Below are 21,371 nucleotides of genomic sequence, written 5' to 3' on the forward strand. Positions count from 1 at the left end.
GGGGGGAGGGGGGGTGAGAGGAGAGCAATTCACTGGGGGAGGAGAGATCACTGTCTCTGTACTAGGGAGGTTGGTAGGAGAGCTAGCTCTGTGCTACCCACTCCTGAGCCCTGTAACCTGTGTGATACACACTCCTAAGCCCTGTAAGATACATACACTTGAGTACTGTACCATACCCACTCCTGAGCCATACACCCAGAGCAATACGCACTACTAAAACCTGTGGCCTGCTGGTGGCGAGGGATGCGAGTGCCTGCAACTTTTTTCTAAGAAAAAGAACTTGCATACTTCTCATCTAGATGTTTATTATCTCAACAGTTGCTGGCCCCTGCCACTAAGGATGGGCCTATCTAGTAGGCTGTACAGGGCCACAGAGCCTAGAGTTTTGGCACATCCAGATATATAAGATTCATTGATCTAGATGTAGCAACACAAAGCTCATTGTGGGTGAATCTTCAGTGAATCTTCAGTTTTTCCTTTTTTTGGGGGGGGGGCAACTTACAATCTTGCACACAAGCTCACTGCATTCAGAAAATGCCCCTGCCAACATGTGATACTTACTGTAGGTCCTACTGATCAATGTCCGAATGGTTAAGTATGTCTACTCAGCTGTCCTGGTTGCCCAGGTACCTAAACCCTTTCTGTATTAAAAAATAGGTCTGTTACTCTACTCTTTGTAAACTGTTCAACTATATACTGTATATGAATAAAATATGGACAAAGTATTAAAATTGAATCCACTTGTGAAATTTATGTGGCTTTCCCTCCTCAACCTCCTACAACTCACTATTGATTAGTATAACCGTCCATTACAAAGATTGGTGAAAAATATGAGGCAGAAGTGGGTGGTCAAAGCCAGATAAAATGTTTTTATCAGAGTACCTCAGTACTGAAGGCTCTGGTTGTGTTATATGAATAAAGGGATCCAGCATGCAGTCATCGGGAAGTGCCTACTATTCAGCTTGACTAGCAGCTTAACCTTTGTAGTCTGGTGAGTGGTTTGCCAAAAGTTTAATATTACATATTTAAAAATAGCGCACAATTGAGATACATCTCCTTTCTAATGAAAAACACAGCTACCACAAAATAATTTATTTCAAGCATATACGTATTCAGACCTAAGGGCCTGAAAACAAAAAGGATGAATATGGAATAGGAAAAATATGTCAAGCTGCAAAAGACACTACTTATCACATGAATCATTCAGAGCTAAGGTTACATAAAAGCAATAACAAAAAACCCAAGTACAATGTAGATGGAATTGAGCTGCAAGCATATGAGTGTAAACATAATGTTCAACATTTTTTTTGAGCTAAGGAATTTACAAAAAAATTGGCAAATAATATGTAAAAATATCCTGTAAGTACAATTTTTTATGACGTTGTTTATAGATATCAGGTTTCAGTAATAATGCCTTCGTTGAATTATAGTGCTCATAATTATTTTGACCATTATTTTGTTCAATGTGAAATTTTGATCATACTTTGACACAGGGGTGGAAGTATAGGGGTCGCTGAGGTCGCCATGGCGACCAAGCCCATGCTGCAGGGGGCCCTTGAGGGGCCTCTGTATATCTCGATTGGAGCGCAACGGCTGAGAACGAGCTTCCCCGATCATCAGCCGAACTGTAATCAGCACTGTGCGGGGAGCTCGTCACACTGATTCTGAAGTGAAAGCAGTGTGACTGTGCTGTGCTCTTTGTCTCCCCCTACAGTGCAGTACCAAGCAGGAAGAGGTAAGATAAAAGCACTGCCATTTTTTTTTAAAGGCTTTCTGTATGTGTATATGTATGTGTGTTTATATGTGTGTGCATGTATGTGTGTGTTTGCATGTGTTTATATGTGTGTGCATTTATATATATATATGTGTGTATTTATATATATATGTGTGTGTGTGTGTGTATACTGCTGCCCCACTAAGACAAGGTAAGTGCCGGGCAGACAGCGAGCGGGTGGGGGATCACACTGGGGGCATTCAAGGGCACACTGGCAGCATATGATGGGCACACTGGCAGTATATGATGGGCACACTGGCAGCGTTTGATTGGCACTATTTGGCACAGTGGGTGCGTTTGATGGGCACAGTGGCAGTATTTGAGAGCACAGTGACAGCATTTGATGGCACAATGGCTGCGTTTGATGGCACAGTGGCAGCGTTTGATGGCACAGTGGCTGCGTTTGATGGCACAGTGGCTGCGTTTGATGCCACAGTGGCTGCCATCAATGGCACAGTTGCAGCGTTTGATGGCACAGTGGCAGCGTTTGATGGCACAGTGGCTGCCATCGATGGCACAGTTGCAGCGTTTGATGGCACAGTGGCAGCGTTTGATGGCACAGAGGCAGCGTTTAAGGGGCACAGTGACAGCGTCTGATGGGCTCAGTGGTAGCATTTAATGGACACAGCGGCTGCATTTGATGATTTTTTTTCAATTTTTGTGCCCCCCAAAAATTTGGAGCACCAGCCTCCACTGTTTAGATGTAGGTATGCACATTTTATTTATGACCCCCCCCCCCCCCCCCCATATGTGTACAATTAGAACTGATTTTTTTTTCTTGCTTGTTCAAAGTACCAGCAAAAAAATGCTGTTCCTCTGAAAAGCGATCCATGTTCAGATCGCTTTTGCATTTGACAGCCGGTAAAGAGGCAATATGTTGTCTCATTGCCACCTGTTTTAACCCCTTAAAGTGATTGTAACAGTTTGCGTTTTTTTTTTTTTTAAATAGCAAACATGTCATGCTTAGATCCGCTGTGCAGTTCGTTTGCACAGAGTAGTCCCGAACACCATCTTCTGGGGTCCCCCGGCAGCTCTTGCGGCTCCTTCTCTTATCAGATAACCCCCCTAGGGGAAGCGCTCTCCCGGGGGGGTTACCTTGTAGGTGAGCTCCAGAGTCCAGCATTTGCATCCATAGACACGAATGCTGGACTCGGCCCTGCCCCCTAACGCCATGTCATTGGTTTTAATTGACAGCTGCGGGAGCCAATGGTCACTGCCAGGTGTTTTTTCACCTTAATGCATAGGATCACAACCTCTTTAAATGCATCATCCCTATGCTGCAACTGCATACAATGCACACAGTTGCAGGGTGGTTGCAGTGCAGCCCCATTCACCTGGGGGTATGATTCAAGGGTGCCCTGACTGAAAAAAGATTGAGAAACACCGACATAGAGGAACCGATCTTTCCATTTTCCTCCTGCAGCCTCTGAATGCCTGAAGGAGGGAGAGGTGGAGAAGCAGAGGTAAATGGAGAAATCAGTTCCTTTATATGCAGCCATCCACTTGCGACCGAGGCCCTGTTGTTCCACCTCCAGGCTCCGAGGAAAAGGCCTGTCAGGGGGCCCTTCATGGTTTCTCGCATTGGGGCCCCGAAGGTTCTAGTTACGCCACTGCTTTGACCTGAAGTTGTCCAGGTTATCAGATCTTCAACATGGAAAACTATTAATATATCAATGGACACATTTGGGAAAACTGTTGTCCTGTACTTACTGTAATTTTCCTTTCTTGAATCCTCATGTCAGCCTACTGTGGGATGTAACAAGCAATGGCCAACTAGGGAGGGAACTTGAAGGAAAATAAAAAAAGACTGTGCTTCAACAGTGACTGCCCTAAAATGTTTAGCAAGCTACTGCCAAGAGACAACTGTAGCATGAGGTACAATGGGTATTAGATTGGTGAAAGGTGCCTCTTCTGAGCATTGATAAGCCACTAAATCTGGACAGAGTCAGAATCAGACTGTGCTTCAAGACATGCAGAGATCTGGCCAAAATTAGTATGTTGTCCTCCATAATATAATTTGGAGGATCAGAAGGAGGTATCGCACACAGCACAGACCATACCAGACTCCCAAGAGAGGGACCATAAGTCCCAGCACCCCACTGAATGCCAGCCTGCATCTGCCAGAAGGGAAGACAAAGAAAAAACAGGTAACAATTGGTAAGGTTGCATAATAACATCAGTTCATCCAGTTCAACCTGTGTGTGTGTGTAGAAAAATAATTTCCCATATCCCCTTAAATTGTTTACGTTAAGATGCACGTTTAAGAGTCTTTTAAAACTAGCTATACTTCCTGCCGACATCACCGATTGTGGAAGAGAGTTCCACATCCTTACCACCCTGACAGTGAAAAGCTCCCAATGCAGCTTAAGGTTAAACCGCTTCTCATCCAGTCTCATTGCGTGGCCCCATGTTCTCTTACACTCCCTGGGACTGAAAAGTTTCATATTTATGCTGGGATCACCATTGAGATATTTCTATATCGCAATCATATCCCCTCTCAGTCTTCTCCAGGGAGAATAAATTTAGTGCTTGTAGTCATTCCTCATAATTGAGGTCCTCCAGTCCCCATATTAATTTAGTTGCCTTTCTCTGGACTCTCTCCAGCTCTAGCACATCCTTTTGGAGGATTGGTGACCAGACCTGGATGGAATACCCCAAATACGGCCAAACCATAGTTTTATAAAGTGGCAGAATTATTGTCTTATCTCTGGAGTAAATTCCCTTTTTAATGCATACTAATATTCTGCTGGCTTTGGAAGTCACACCTTGACACTGCATGCTATTGCTCGGTCTGTCTTCTACTAGGACCCCTAGATCCTTCTCCATCCTTGAAGCCCCTAGAGATTCTCACCCCTAAAGAGTAACTTGCATTTATATTTTTACCCCCCAAGTGTATTACCTTGCATTTACCAGTATTAAACTTCATTTGCCATGTAGTAGCCCACTCATTTACTTTATTCAGGTCCTCTTGTAAAGTTACTATATCCTGCTGTGTTATTGCCCTGCATATTTTTGTGTCGTCAGCAAAGACTCAGATCGAGCTATTTATTGCATCCCCTATGTCATTTATAAATAAATTAAACAGAATTGGTCCCAGGACAGAGCCCTGGGGTACCCCACTGACCACTCTAGACCATTCTGAGTAGACATTCTTTGGACACACCCCCTAGACAGTTTTCTATCCAGGTACATACCCTACGGTCCATGCCTACAGACCTCAGCTTGTAGATTAAGCGTTTGTGGGGGACTGTATCAAATGCTTTTGCAAAATCCAGATACACCACATCCACTGACCTACCTTTGTTCAGATGGGAGCTCACTTCCTCGTAGAATGTTAATAGGTTGGTTTGGCAAGAGCGGCCTTTTGTAAACCCATGCTGATTACGGCTAATTATACTGTTTTCATCAGAAAATTCAGAAAATTCTTGGATATGGTCCCTTATGATCCCTTCAAATAGTTTACAAACTACTGACGTTAGACTGACAGACCTATAGTTCCCAGGATAATATTTCTGCCCTTTTTTAAATATTGGTACCATGTGGGCTTTTCACCAATCAGATGGTACCAATGCTGTTAGTAAGCTGTCCATGAAGATTAGGAATAGTGGTCTGGCTATAACTTGACTGAGGACTCTAGGTGTAAGCCATCTGGTCCTGGTGATTTATATATGTTAAGCTTCTCTAATCCTTTCTGGATTCTAGCCTCTGTTAGCCACAAAGGTAGATCCTGTGGTGTATAGCTAACAATACTGTGTTTGTTAGAATACCCCTCCTTTTCCTGTGTGAAGACTGAGGAGAAGAAAGCATTTAGTATAGCTGCCTTCTCCTTGTCATCTGTATCCACCTTCCCTTCCTTATCCTTTATGGGCCCTATGTGTTCCATAGGAAACCAGTGCAGATATGTAGCGTAGGTCACCATACAAACACAATAGTTTATACTGTGATGACAACAGCCCAGACCTACAAGCACTCACCAGCAGGAAGATATACAACCTGAATGGTCTTATGACCACAAAAGGCTAAACCTGGTAGGAGGAAAGATCAGGTTACATCCCACGGTAAATTGACATGAGGAGGTCCAGGAATTGGGAAAACTGTTGTCCTATATTTACCATAATGGTGCTTTCCTGGATCCTCCTCATGTCAGCCTAGGATTTCCACCCTGGGTTCCATTGCAAGACTAATAACGAGAACATCTGTAGATACTCCAGGCTGAAAATGTAATGGCCAGTTGAGGGTGGTCCTTTTTTAGGGTCAGAAGGACAGGTCTAATCCACAATAGACTAACATGAGGGGGTCCAGGAAATATATATGTGTATTTATAAAAAATACATTTAATTATTTTAAATAGAGATTGAGGTACGGTATTTCACATATGTTTTGTATTTACAAGCAAAGACTGCATGAAGTCAGCAGTGTGTTTAAAAATATTTCCTTGCATTGTCACTACGAGTATCAACACTTCTGAAATATGTGCATATGGATTTTGTCTGTTGTTTATAAGTGTAAAAATCTTTCAGAAAGCAAAATCATGTAATATAGCTCTCTGTTGATCACATATTGTATATTGGGACCAGCGGTAAGAGACAAGCAGCTTGATGAATTGGTGAATGTTAACTGTCCTATTAGGATCAGTTCACTCAGTCAGATCAATAGATTGTGATTGCATCAATGGACACAAAACGTAAAGTGTAACTGTAATGCCATGTGCTGTACATTGCAAGGATTTTACCAAAATTTGTAGCAGCCATGGTTAACTTTGGAGGCCCTGTCAATGCCTACCCATTGAGGTGGGTAGAATGGCTCCTCTTTTGCAGGGAACTGACATTTTACATTTTTTAGAAACCTGATAGGGCCCCCAAAGTGCCTATGACTATAGGTGAAATGCTTCCATCTATAAAACAATATATTTATCCACAGGTTCCTCCCACTTAACCACATAGCACAAATATAATGTGACATTTTGTATATTTAGGAAAACATATATATTTTGAAAATATCCTAATAATTGCTATTCAAGATTCTACATATGGTGTGCTTACATATCACCAGCTTATGTTAGCAGCTTTGAAGACAGCTCACACTTAGTACTAGAATAACTACTATACTAATATAGATATAGACATTTATAGCATTCCCCATGTGGCAATATTCCAAATGGTAATTGAGGGTGGTTCTATAAAGAGGTGACCCCATGCACCTCACCTAATTTTATGTATGCCCATAACTTTAATATGGAAGAGCTTTGCTCACAGAAATGCTGATTAGAATTAATTTACAGAAGAAAAGCATAAACATCAGATGCAGATTTAGAAGAATTTTTCTTAGGGGTAAAGCTGTGCCATATGGCCATGCATCTGACACAGACACAGCTAAACAATCTGTACTTGCTAAATGTGGGGAAGATTGTTTTCCACAGCAGAATACATAACGTATTTGTGTTTGTTTCTTACCTATTTATGTTTATTCACTTGTAAAAGCTAATTTTGAAGACATATTCCTTAACCTGCCGTAGGCATTGGTGAAATTGGTTCATCGCTGTACAGGGTGCAGTCAGGACAGACAGAGATTTTGCTACTCTGATTAACAGCTTCTATAATTAAACAACAGCCATGCCTGGGAACTGTCAGAATTTGCCCCCAAGGCTCAGGATTTTTAGGCACATTTCTGATTCTCAGAGATTATTCCTCCAATTTTAGGACTGCTATTTCAGTGCTGCATTTCATATTCTTCAAATAATCTCTGCTGTTATAGTCACATAATCTGTGCATTATCTGAGAACCCAAGTTTTCTATTAGACATAAAAACGATATACACCTGCTTCTTGAATATGTCAAATTTATTTCCCCCTGCTCGTGCCTGTATAATGGATAACATAACTAATAGAGACTTAAGCCCCGTACACACGAGCGGACTTTTCAACATCCAAAGTCTGACGGAATGATTCCGGCAGACTATTCGATCGTGTGTGGGCTGCAACGGACTTTTGATTCGCAAAAGTCTGACAGACTTTAGAAATGGAACATGCTTCAAATTTGTCCGCCAGAACTCTGCCGGACCCTGGTTCCTATCCAAAAAATTTGCTCGTGTGTATGCTATTCCGACGGACTAAAACCGACGCTAGGGCAGCTATTGGCTACTGGCTATGAACTTCCTTATTCGAGTCCAGTCGTACGTCATCACGATCGAATCCGTCGGAGTTTGGTGTGATTGTGTGTGGCCAAGTCCGCTCATTCGGAAAGTCCGTCAGAACTCTGTCAGAACTCCTTCGAAAGTCTGTCGGACATAAGTCTGGTCGTGTGTACGCGGCATTAGTATGCCCAGAGACAAATTAAGTTTGATCATGTGCACTGCAACAATGCAGTGAGCTCTAATAAAAATTGTCATATATATATATATATACTGTATACAGCATCTCACAAATGTGAGTACACCCCTCAAAGTTTTGTAAATATTTTATTATATCTTTTCATGTGACAACACTGAAGAAATTACACTTTGTTACAATGTAAAATAGTGACTGTACTGCTTGTATAACAATGTAAATTTGCTGTTTCCCCAAAATAACTCAACACACAGCCATTAATGTCTAAACCACCGGCAACAAAAGTGAGTACACCCCTAAGTGAAAATGTCCAAATTGGGCCAAAAGTGTCAATATTTCGTGTGGCCACCATTATTTTCCAGCACTGCATTAATCCTCTTGGGCATGGAGTTCACCAGAGCTTCACAAGTTGCCACTGGAGTCCTCTTCCACACCTCCATGATTACATCACGGAGATGGTGGATGTTAGAGACTAGGGATGGGCCGAACGACCCCAGAACTTTCGAACATTGGAAAAGTTTCGGACCTGAATAACGAACCCCATTGAAGTCTATGGGACCCGAACGTGAAAAAAGTGTCCATTTTAAAGGCTTATATGCACATAATTGGGCATACAATGGTTATGGGGGTTCAGGTACTGCCCTGGGGGACATGTATCAATATCATCTTTTTTTAATTAAGGGATTTATTGATGCTTAAAATGAAAGTGTAAAAATGAAAAATTCCTTTCAATATAGTGCAGCGATGGCAAACCTTGGCACCCCAGATGTTTTGGAACTACATTTCCCATGATGCTCATGCACTCTGCAGTGTAGTTGAGCATCATGGGAAATGTAGTTCCAAAACATCTGGTGTGCCAAGGTTCACCATCACTGATATAGTGCCTGGGGGATCCCCTTAGTCAACCTGTAAGGTGGCACATATGTACTCTATAGAAGCTGCTGCAGAAATAATTGCATTTATAAGCCCAAAAAAATGAAATTTTCCCTGCAAGCTTTTGTAAGCGATGGCTTTGGGAGCCAGTCTGTACGATGAGGCCACAATGTAGTGCACAGGGAACAAGATTAGAGATTTTTTTGGGATAAATTCTGGTGTCTCTATCACAGATTTTGGATTTCTACTTCTGTAACAGGTGTGGAAAAATTGTTCTTTGGGTGTCGTGGTGCCTTCACACCGTAACCCTATAGAGGTACTCTTGATGAAAGCAAGAATTTGCCTTGCCGTCAAAAATTTCAATGATATGCATCTGTCAAACACGTGCGGAAATTTTTATTGACAATACATGCCCAGCGTCTAAATGCAAGCTTGTCAAAGCTGCTGGCTCTACAACTTCTGCCTTTCTGCCTGGTGGATTCTGCCCCCTTCCGTGAATTTGCAGAATGTTCTGTGCCACAATGCCAAGCTTCCAGTCGCTATTTCTTTTCAAGTAAGGCCATTCCAGCTCTCTACCATCATGTAGAAGGCAATGTTTTGGCATCGTTGGGCAAGGCAGTCAGCCACAGAAAAAGTCCACGTTACTGCTGACACGTGGTCCAACAAGCATGGGCAGGGACGATATATTTTGTTCACAGCACACTGGGTAACTCTGCTTGCAACTCGGAAGGATTTAGGACAGGGCTCAGTGCTGCAGCTTGTTGTGCCCCCACGTCTCCATATAACTGGCGATGATGCAAGATTTGTCAGCTTTATCCCCTCTTCCTCCTTCTCCTCCTCCATGCCCTCCTCTGCTGAATTGTCCTATGAACCTCAAATACCCCCTAAGTGTTCAAAGGGCTATTCAATCAGAGTCACGCTAAAAGGTGCCATGCAGTGCTTGAGCTGGTGTATCTAGGGGACACCAGAGCAAAGATTCTTGCAGCTCAACAGGGATAAGCCCAGAGTTGGTTCATACCATGCCAGCTGGAGCCAGGAATGGTCGTTTGTGATAATGACACAAACCTCCTGTCCACCCTTAGACAGGGAAAGTTGATACATATGCCATGCCTGGCAGACTCTGCCTGGCATTATGGACAGGGCACTCAAGGCAGAGCAGTGGGACAAAGAGGAGGACTTCCTTTCCTCTCAAGGCTCAATTTATGCGGACACCATTGTTCCTATGCCACAGAACACCCAAGAGGAGAGAGAGGAGGAGAATTCTGGCAGTTTTAGAGGCATTGAAGCAGAGAAAGGCATACGGCTACCCGTAATAAATGATTTTCCATCCCCAGAAGCCTTGGGAGTAGAACGTGGCTGGGAGGAGGCAGTTCCACAACCTGTAATCCTCAGTGACCCCAAGGAGTCTGCTTCTCATGCCTCCACAAATTTGCAGTACATGGGCTCCCTCATATTTCAAAGCCTGTTAAAGGACCCAAGAATACGTGGCATAAAGGAAAAGGATCACTATTGGTTGACAAGCCTCCTTGACCACCGTTATAAGTGGAAAGTCTCAGAACTCATCCCATCCCCACAGAGAGTGCAGAAGATGAAATCTCTTGAGGCCACCTTAAAGAGGAGTACATCAAATGCTTTTCCCGACTCTGGTAGGTTACAGTGTCCTGGAAAGCGTAGTTATGAGGCTTCTGTTGGTCAAGAGAGGAGCGGTGGAGAAAGTGGCCGCCTAAGTGACACATTGCTGAATTTATTTAGTCCTCGCCACCCGGGGCTGTCAGGTTCCACATCCCATCGGCAGCATCTGCATCACATGAGAAAGAAAAAAAAAACAAAAACATGGGACTGTGACATCATAATGGGCGGGGACATCACCCGGCGATGTTCCTATATAAGTCGCCCCATCCCTGTCATTGTGGCCAGAGACAGTGATGAGTCAACATCTCAAGAAGAGAAGAACAGAAGGCGGCAAAGACAGCGGCGACAGAAGACCGGGCCACCGCTAGTAAAAGAGCTGGAAGAAGGAGCGGAGGCCCAGCAAGAAGAAACGAAGAAGGGGACAAGACCCCCGAAGAGGGGGACAAGACCCCCGAAGTCAGAAGAAGACCCCCAGATGGCTGTGGCAGCAAAGAAAGCCAGGCTCCTACGCTAGTAAAAGAGCTAGCAAAAGAGCAGAAGATAGCGGAGGAGTCCGGCGAGAAGACCCCCCAAGGCGGAAGAAGACCCGGAGCTGTGCAATCAATTATTTTTAACCCTTGTGTGTTGTGTTTTATTTACATTATTTTCACAGATGAATAGATAGGGGTACATTGTACCCCATACTCATTCACATAGGGTGGGGGCCCCCTTATTAAAGGGGGTTCCCGGATTCTGATAAGCCCCCGACAACCAACGGCCAGGGTCCTTGGGAAGAGGCCCTTGTCCTCATCAACATGGGGATAAGGTGCTTTGGGGTGGGGGGCCGCGTGGCCCCCTTCCCCATAGGAGGGAACCGTGCATTCATCTAAGGCTCGTCAGGTCCTAAATGTCTTGCAGGACAATTTTTATGGGTCAGATAGTAGACGCACCAACTAGAAATAAAGCATTACTGTATCTACTGATTACCAACAATACAGACCTGATCACGGATGTGGAAATACGGGACAATTTAGGTAACTGCGATCACAGGTCAATTGGCTTCAGTATAAATCACACCAATAGGAAACATAAGGGGAATACAAAGACACTGAATTTCAAAAGAGCCAACTTCCCTAAACTACGGACCTTGCTAGAAGGCATAAATTGGGATAAAATCTTAGGAATAATTTTAAAACAGCAAACAAAAGTCCTGGATGGCTTAACACCAATGTAAAAATGCATATACAAGCAAAGGAGAAGGCCTTCAAAAAATACAAGGTTGAGGGATCATCATCAGCATTCAGACTTTATAAAGAATGCAACAAGAAATGTAAGGGTGCAATAAGGACGGCTAAGATAGAACATGAAAGACTCATAGCGGAGGAGAGCAAAAAAAATCCCAAGAAATTCTTTAAGTATGTAAACAGTAAAAAAGGGAGGACAGACCATATTGGCCCTGCAAAGAATGAGGAAGGACATCTAATTACAAAGGATGGGGGCGATGGCAAAGGTATTGAATTTATTCTTCTCCTCAGTCTTCACAAAGGAATCGGGTTGCTTCAGTAACCAAAACTGCAGTGTTTATCCTCATGATACATCACAGGAAGCACCTCCATGGTTAACAGGACAAAATTAAAATTAGACTTGGGAAACGTAACATAAATAAAACCCGAGGGTACTTAGGGAACTCACTCAATGTGTATGGAAGTCACTTTTATATTGAATCACGGACATTGAAAGACTTGCATATATCGTATTTATCATCGTATAACACGCACTTTTTTCCCCTTAAAATCAGGGGAAAATCACGGGTGCGTGTTATACGCTGATCCTCCGTGATTTCTGTGCAATTTTTGGACTCTGGGCGGCTTTCAGCCACCTTCGGCCCTTCTCACGCCTTTCGGCCGCCTTCAGCCCTTCTCGGTGGCTTTCGCCCCTTCTCGGCAGCCGAAAACCACAGAGAAGGGCCGAAGCGGCCGAAAGCCGCTGAGTACGGCCGAAGGCGGCCGAAAGCCGCCCAGTAGGACCGAAGGCGGCCGAAAGCCGCCCAGTATTGCCGAAGGTGGCCGAGAACTACTGGGCGCCGCCGAGATACACAGGACATCTCGGCGGCGCCATTTTTAAAAATAAAAGCTGACAATGATGCACAAGGCTGCAATGATGGACAGGCTGCATGACAGACAGGCTGCATGACAAGGCTGCAATGACGGACAGGCTGCATGACAAGGCGCAATGACGGACAGGCTGCATGACAAAGCTGCAATGACAGACAGGCTGCAGGACAAGGCTGCAATGATGGACAGGCTGCATGACAAGGATGCAATGATGGACAGGCTGCATGACAAGGCTGCAAATGACACTGACGAGGCTTCAAATGGACACTGATAAGGCTGCATTGATGGGCATTTAAATGTAAGGTTTTTTTCCTTAAATTTCCCTCCTAAACTTGGGGTGCGTGTTATACGCCGGCGCGTGTTATACGCCGATAAATATGGTATGTATTTTTTTCCCCATTTTTTCTATATACATTTTTGAACTCATGAAGGATTTTTTGATATACATCACTATTATATGTTACCAATAGCAATTGTAGTTATTCTTTATTACGTCACTGTATTTATTTGATAACACTGTGGTTTTGCATATTTGATTTATTATATAGATTTTTCTTTATATATCACTAGATTAATTTTACGGGTAACACATATAGCCAGTTTTTGGATACAAATATTGTGTGGTCACTAATTCAGCGCAGCTCCCAAATTTTTACTGACTGGAATGGTTCCAGCTGATTTCAGAAAAGCCAATATAGCACCAATATTTAAAAAGGGCACAAAATACATCCTTGGGAATTACAGACCAGTTAGCCTAACATCAATAGTATGTAAACTCTTGGAGGGGATGATAAGGGACTATATACAAGATTATGTATTAGCAGTAATCAGCATGGATTCATGTAGAATCATTCTTACCAAACCAATCTACTAACCTTCTATGAGGAGGTGAGTTGCCAGCTAGATAAAGGAAGACCCATAGACACAGTTTGACACAGTTCCCCATAAACGTTTACTGTACAAAATAAGGTCCGTTGGCTTAGACCATATGTACATGGATTGAAAACTAGCTACAAGGGCGAGTTCAGAGGGTGGTGATAAATGGGGAGTACTCAGAATGGTCAGGGGTGGGTAGTGGGGTCCCCCAGGGTTTTGGGCTGGGTCCAATCCTATTTAATTAGTTCATAAATGACCTGGAGGATGGGGTAAACAGTTCAATCTCTGTATTTGCAAACAATACTAAGCTAAGCAGGGCAATAACTTCTGTGCAGAATATGGAAACCTTGCAAAAAGATCTGAACTTATTAATGGGGTGGGCAACTACATGGCAAATGAGGTTCAATGTAGAAACATTTAAAATAATGCATTTGGGTGGCAAAAATATGAATTCAATCTATACACCGGGGGTAGAACCTCTGGGGGAATCTAGGATGAAAAAGACCTTGGGGTCCTAGTAGATGATAGGCATGCAATGCCAAGCTGCTGCTAACAAAGCAAACACAATATTGGCATGCATTAAAAAGGGGATTCATTCCAGAGATAAAACAGTAATTCTCACGCTCTACAAGACTCTGGTCTGGCCGCACCTAGAGTATGCTGTCCAGTTCTGGGCACCAGCCTTCAGGAAGGATGTATTGTAAATGGAGCAAGTACAAAGAAGGGCAACAAAGCTAATAAAGGTTCTGCAGGATATTAGTTATGAGGAAAGGTTGCGAGCACTGAACTTATTCTCTCTGGAGAAGAGAGGGGATATCATTTCAATTTATAAATACCATACTGATGACCCCACAATAGGGATAAAACTTTTTTGCAGAAGGGAGTTTAACAAGACTTGTGGTCACTCATTAAATTAGAAGAAAAGAGATTAAACTAAGTAGAGGGTTCTTTACTGTAAGAGCGGCAAGGATGTGGAATTCCCTTTCACAGGCGGTGGTGTCAGCGGGGGTGCATTGATAGTTTCAAGAAACTATTAGATAAGCACCTGAACGACCACAACATACAGGGATATACAATGTAATACTGACATATAATCACACACATAGGTTGGACTTGATGGACTTGTGTCTTTTGTGTGTCCTCACACACTATGTAACTATGTAACTTTCAATTTGCAAATCGTAAAATCCTGAAAGTTAATTTCTAAAGTACTGTAAGTCATAGTGAAATTTAGGTTGCATGAATTTGCATTCATAGCTGAAAAACAATCATTTAGTAGTTTCGGGTGATCCCCATAGCGAAACCAACTTAGTATCTTTTCAGTTAGATTGGAGTAATTGTCATCCGTCAAAAAGGCCTATTCCCATCCCCCAAGGTTGGCATAAGAGGGGGCACAGCAGGTCCCCATTGCCACACCCTGTACCTGGAGGTAGTGTGAACCATCAAATGAAAAAGTATTATGAACCAGTATGAATTCCAATGCTGAAAGTATAAATTCATTGAATGGATGATTGTCCTTATGTGACTGAGAAATGGCATGGAGCTATATAAAGCTTCAGCATCAACTGTTACCAACAGGGCATCAGGCAGCAATACCATTTCTTCTAAATTTTGAAGAAGGGGCAAAGTATCCCTCATGTTTGAAGGTAAAATCATAACGTATAGTCTAATTTGTTCATCTATAAATTTGCTTAAGATCACCGTCAAGGCCCCACACCCGGAGACTATGGGTCATCCTGGGGGGTTATATTTATTTTTTTATGAATTTTTGGCAAACTATAAAAGGTTGGTATTTTTGGATGGGCAGTACGTAGAAATCCCAAGTTTTTTTAATCAATTATATTGTTGAGATTAGCATTATGTATCAATACATAAAATTCTTTATTATATTTTTCTATCAAGGATCTTGGAATTGGTTTGTACCATAGCTTATTATTCAAAAAATTTTGACACGTTTTTGTATTGTAAATTGGTCATTATAACAATATTCCTGCCCTTATCAGCTGGTTTTATTGTAAGGTGGGTTTGATTGGTTAGTGTGATTATAGCTGCCTTTTCCCCTACTGACAAATTGGGGGACGTACCGAAACGGGCGCTGAGTTTATTAATGTCTCTGGTGGTCATAGTCATAAAGGCTCCTAAGTTGATATTGGAACTGAGTGGGGGGAACGTGTCAAATTTCTTTTTAAGGGTAGAATTAATTACTGATTTTTTCCTTTCTTTCGTAGTGAAGTTTGCTTTGAGAAGAGTTTCTAGATCAATCATATCAATCAAGTCTAAGCCGTCCCGTTCATCAGCCAATTCAATTACATTTTCAAGGTCAATTTCATACTGAGTTCTCTACTGTTGGATAGGTGAAATGTCTTTGTTGTACATACTCTTCAGCAGAAGTTTTCTCACGAAAAGTTGCAGATCTTTGACAATTTCAAATTTGTCTGTGTCTGATTCTGGACAAAAGGAAAGTCCTTTTGACAGAACAGACATTTCATCATGTGATAAAACATAATCAGAAAGATTAATAACATTAAGTGTGTTGACATTTGTAGAGACAGAAGACAGCTATGAAAGGATATGGTCTCGATTGTAGCTCTGAGAAAGATCAGTGGCTATAGTGTAGCCAGGGATATCTCCAGAGTCATTACCTGTAGTATGTAGTGCAGGAAAACAAGAGACAGACTGCCCAGATGAGCCACCACGTGAATCAGTTTCCTGTGTACCTACTGAACCCTTAGATGGGTATGAAGATTGTGCAATTGTGGAAGCCTTCACCATATGTTTTTTTCTGAATTTTTAGTTCTTTATTTGGTGATTTCCATTTGTTTTTCTGTGTTTTTTTATTTTTATTTTCAAAGGTGGACTGTGAAGGAGATGAAATGGAAGAATTAAGTGAAGTATTAGAGCCCCTCTTCCCCTTAGCCCCTTGAGAGAAATTATTTTTGGGATATGAATGAGGATTTATTTTTGCATTATGCCAGCGGAATGCTTTTTCTTCCTGAAAAGCCGCCTTGTCCCTCCAAAATTTTCGTTCTTTCATAGACAGTGTATCCTTAGCTAATTGGTCTAGGTTTTTTCTAATGTGGTCCTCCTGGTTGGAATAGCCCTCAAATTTTTCAAAGGGTTTTAACTGTATATAAATTTTGTCTATGTCATTGTTTAAGAGAGCAATACGTTTGAGGTATTCCTCTGTTAACAGTTTCACCATGACTTTGCTGCACCGTTGCAGGTCGTTTTCCCATCTTTTTTTGAACATGTCGTCTATAGTATCAAAATTTGGAAATATTTGGATACGTAATCCAAATGGATTTATATCGTCTTTTATGTATTGGTCAAAACCATCGACATGCCAAAGAAGGTGGGCTTTTCTCTCAACTAATTTAGAGAGCTGTAAAAAGAGAGCCATCATTTAAGATTCCTGTGCTTCCTTCTTTCCCTGCTCTCTATATTGAGACCCTCCAAGTCCTTGGTTTTAAACATGGTACTGATTAAAGATTAGAATTGTATGTATATTCTGTATAGTATAGCCACGCGCAATAAAACACTGTCTATGAAATAAACAAATATAAACAATAATGTATGTTACATAAGAGGAAGATAATTAGTTGAATATAAATGAGCTGGATCAGGGGGAATTCTAATGCCTAGATACCGTATTTTTCGGACTATAAGGCGCACGTAAAAGCCTAAATTTTCTCCCAAAAACGACCGTGCGCCTTATAGTCCGGTGCGCCTTATATATGACCTGTTGACATCGCTGGAGTTCTTTGTTAACAGTATCTGTCATCTTGACGTAAACCTTCGGACTATAAGGCGCACGTAAAAGCCTAAATTTTCTCCCAAAATCGACCGTGCGCCTTATAGTCCGATGCGCTTTATATATATGGAAATATCCATTTTATCAGCCGGTCGTTGCTAGTGCGCCTTATAATCCGGTGCGCCTTATAGTCCGATGCGCCTTATATATGGAAATATCCATTTTATCAGCCGGTCGTTGCTAGTGCGCCTTATAATCCGGTGCGCCTTATAGTCCGAAAAATACGGTATTTGTGTGCAGAGGAGCAAAATTTTAATGGAAATTATTCCTAAGAGCCTGAACTTGGTATGGTAAGAGTGACACATTGAGGATTTCTGAGTTTGATAAGTTTACCTTGAAGTTACTCAAAGCTCTAAAGCACTCAAATAGAATAGAAGGCATAGAGACATATGGATTAGTGACATAAAGTAGCAGTAGTTTCACCGCCGGTGATAGAAGGATTTTGTCTAAGGGCTATTGCTAGGGGTTCCATTGCGAGGTCACAAGTTCACAAGTCCACATGCCTGTGCCCGCCAGGAAGCTGACACTCGTGCAGTGCTAATATCCGGCAGTGAGACATTTCCCGATCCGCAGATGCACAGATCGGAAAATGTCTCCCTACCTGTGATCAGCTCTGTGGAGTGCCAGCTTCCTGGCAGGCACGGGCACGTGGACCTGCAAACACGCCTGAGCTCATCCTTAACTAGGACATATAATAGGGGGATAATGGGCATCCCTGGCGAGTGCCATTTTGGATAGAAAATCTTGAGGTCAGCGATCCATTGATCCATATTCTGGTACTAGGTTTAGAGTATATTGCTAAGGTCTTACACAGCAGAATTGGGCCCAGCCCTATTTGTGTCAGAGAATACTCAAGGAAAGGCCACCCAACATGGTCAAAGGCCTTTTCTGCATCAACAGAGAGAAGGCATGCTGCTATTTTAGCTGAATGGATATGACCCATAAGTAGGAAAGATTTTATCGTATTGTCACATGCTTCTCTTCCTTGGACGAATCCGACCTGATCTATATGTACCAGGTCGGGAGAAGAGGTTGGAGACGCGACACAGTCAATTTGACATACATTTTTACATCTACCCCAATTAAGGATATTGGGCAATAGTTGGAGCAGAGTGTTACAAAAAAATACAATTGCTTTTCAAGTCATGTTATAATTTATTGTTATTAAAAAAGACTTTTCTTTTTGATTGGCATCTGCTGTAAGCTTCTACTGTATGAATAGTGGAGGGGAGTGAAAATAGCAGGCATAGTCATCACTGGTTTAAAAAAGAAAAAAAAACGTATGTTTTAATCTTAAACTAACACATCGTGAAGGCAGCGTATTTTCACCTGTATGCATTATGCACACAAAGGTTAAAGAAATCTAAGATCCCAAAATGAGAGACAAATCCAGAAATCCAGTTTCACAATTTTACTCTTTTACTGTGTTTCATAAAATGGTACTTATTCTTATATGTAGAGGCTTTTTTGAAACCATATATATATATTTTTTTTTATATAAAGCAGCATCAAGATAAGGAGCTGCATCTAGGGACAGCACGCATTAGGGCCTGTGCTGACACGCTTTGGATTTGTGTTGTTAGCATCAATTTAAAATGCTTCTGAGAAGTTTCAGATTTCATTCACAAGTACATTTGATCTGCAGATCACCTCCTTCTGATCTGCATTTGACCTGCTTCAAACAGGTTTTACATTCCCATGGACATGCAAAAACTGTACTTGTATACCAGACAGTACTTGTAAGTAGCAATTTACCGGTATATTTGCCAATAGAGATGATCATTGAGCAGATAAAACATTTTGCCCCTCTTTGACCCATTTGTAGCCAGGGTTTAACCTCCTTCCATTTATAGCTATTGATATTGAATTGTCCCTATATCAAAATCTCTGGATTGGGTCATAATAGGAAGGGTTTCTTAAGTGAGCAGATGTTAATTTAGAACTGGTGAGTTTCACAGTCAAGTAGGAAAGAGTGTACAAAGCGTGTTACTTCCTTTTTATTCTACACACAGTCATATTCTCCAGGGGAAAGCCTTATGCATAATATATGACTTATCTCACTTTCTTTGTGTGGTATTTAATAGGTACAGCATAGAAGGTCTTGATTTTAATTATTGATTAATATTTGACAATAATTAATCATTATTCTTTAAAAAAAATGTTTTGTGTTCTAATGAAAAAGACATTTTTTGTATTTTCTTGGGACTGCAACACAGAGAACTGCTGGATGGAATATAAATTGAATTCTCGGTTATGAGAAATGGTCAGTAAGGCAGCAGATTCCTGCTGTGCTCTGTCTAAGTGGAAAAGTCATCAGTCTCTGTGTTTACACATTGGCTCATTCCATAATTTCTCTTATGTGAGTCATATTTTATATTCTGTGGCTCTGGGAGATGTAAAATCACCAATATTTTCTCAATAACCTCTATAAAATTGTATGTTTATTTAATTTCCTGTCCGAACGCACAGTATATTTATGAATATGTTGCAAATAATGCTACCAAGGATAGCCAAGCAGTTTAGATTAATTTCAGATACCACATTTTGGAAAATGGATATTTACTCAAGAGAAATTTAGCAATTGCATGGCACTGAGGGTGTGAAATTTGCGATTAAATCCTAAAAGTGTGTTTATTTCTTTTTTTTTTTTTTTTTCCAGAACTCCTCATCCTATCCGAGAAGTCTGTGCTACTATTTACCCGGAGAATGAAATCACTTAACACTTACTGACAAATATTTATACAGTGGTCACAAAATAGAAGCGCATGTTTAGTATCATGTTGGACTGTCATTGGCCCTGACACTTACATGTCAGAGCAGTGAAAAAAATGAGTCTTGTAGCATCCAGTTGCTGGTGATCTTGCAGTGCATATGCAATTGCCCAAGGCTGATGAGTGGATGCCCCTTTCTATGGATGCTCAAGTTAATCTCAAAGGCATTATGCCAACCCCTGAATTTACCATTATAGTTGTTCTATTGCAGTTGGGATTCACTGGGCCAAACTACATTTTTCCAGTCTTCAGTAGTCCAGTGACAATGTTCCCAAGCGGCAATTACAAACACATTTTGAGGTTAACAAGTAAGGTATCCTGCAAGCTTGTTTGTATATGTACCCCATACCACCAAGAGTGCAATGCATGGTGCAGTCCAGTATTGGTTGTTTATCTCCCATGTGTATTGTAATTAATGTGGTGTGGCATTTGCTGTTATGTCCCCAGTAGGGAAGAGAAGAGAGGTTTTGATTAAATTTATTTTGCCAATAATTTACAGATTTTATAGTCAGTTTGGCTGACATGGAAACTCTCAATTGCACTCACGGAGTTGCTTAGGTGAAATTTGATTTAAAAAAAATACCCACTCATCCTTTTTTATATTTGGAGGGTGGGGGCATATTACTTATTGTTATAGGTTTATTTCAATTAGTGGTTTATAAATTATTTTTTTCTGTGTATTTGATCATTATTTGTGTAATGTCGCTTTAAATTTAATGTGTCCATTTTTTTTCATTGTCGGTCTTTTTCTTTATGTGAAAAAATGTAAGATAATGAGGCTAATAAAGGGAAGAATTGGGAACCACTGCACTCTTAAAAACCATAGCAAAAACATCTACATTTCATGATCACTATTGACTCCAAATAATTTTGCCAAAATTGCTAAATTTCCCCCTTCTCTTGATTTTGTCCAAAATTTCTGAGATATGAAATTCTGAGTTTTACTTATCCCTTTTCTCCTGCCACCAAATCTATGTGGCCCACCTCCCATATAGTGGATGTTTTTCCATGAGTACAATTTCCTCAAAATCTCAACAGAACACAAAAGAAATAAGCGCAAGTCACTTGGAGGTCAGGGTAAATGTACATAATTTGTTTTTAATGATAGGAAAGAAATACAGCACTTATGAAGCAAACTTTGTAACGTCAATGTACAAGAAGTAGCAAACAAAAAGTGCTGCACTAATGCTTTAAAAAGACAACCAATAAATTATAG

At 41.4% G+C, this 21,371-nt stretch overlaps 1 protein-coding gene across 2 annotated transcripts in view; it reads left to right on the forward strand.

Annotated features, from left to right (window-relative positions):
* LRRTM3 (leucine rich repeat transmembrane neuronal 3) overlaps positions 1 to 20,957 on the forward strand; it is a 170,610-nt gene extending 149,653 nt beyond the window's left edge. For both annotated transcript variants that reach the window (XR_013262730.1, XM_077454245.1), the window contains exon 3: positions 20,044 to 20,957. Coding sequence is in view for 1 of the 2 variants with exons in the window: in XM_077454245.1 (XP_077310371.1) it covers positions 20,044 to 20,094 (51 nt within the window). In the remaining variant the exon portion in view is untranslated. The remainder of the gene's footprint in view (positions 1 to 20,043) is intronic.
* The last annotated feature ends 414 nt before the right edge of the window (positions 20,958 to 21,371 follow it).

Source organism: Lithobates pipiens, unplaced genomic scaffold, assembly GCF_037356315.1.
Source record: "Lithobates pipiens isolate NorthernLeopardFrog02 unplaced genomic scaffold, aLitPip1_a1.2 Scaffold_25, whole genome shotgun sequence".
Classification (NCBI taxonomy): Eukaryota; Metazoa; Chordata; class Amphibia; order Anura; family Ranidae; genus Lithobates; species Lithobates pipiens.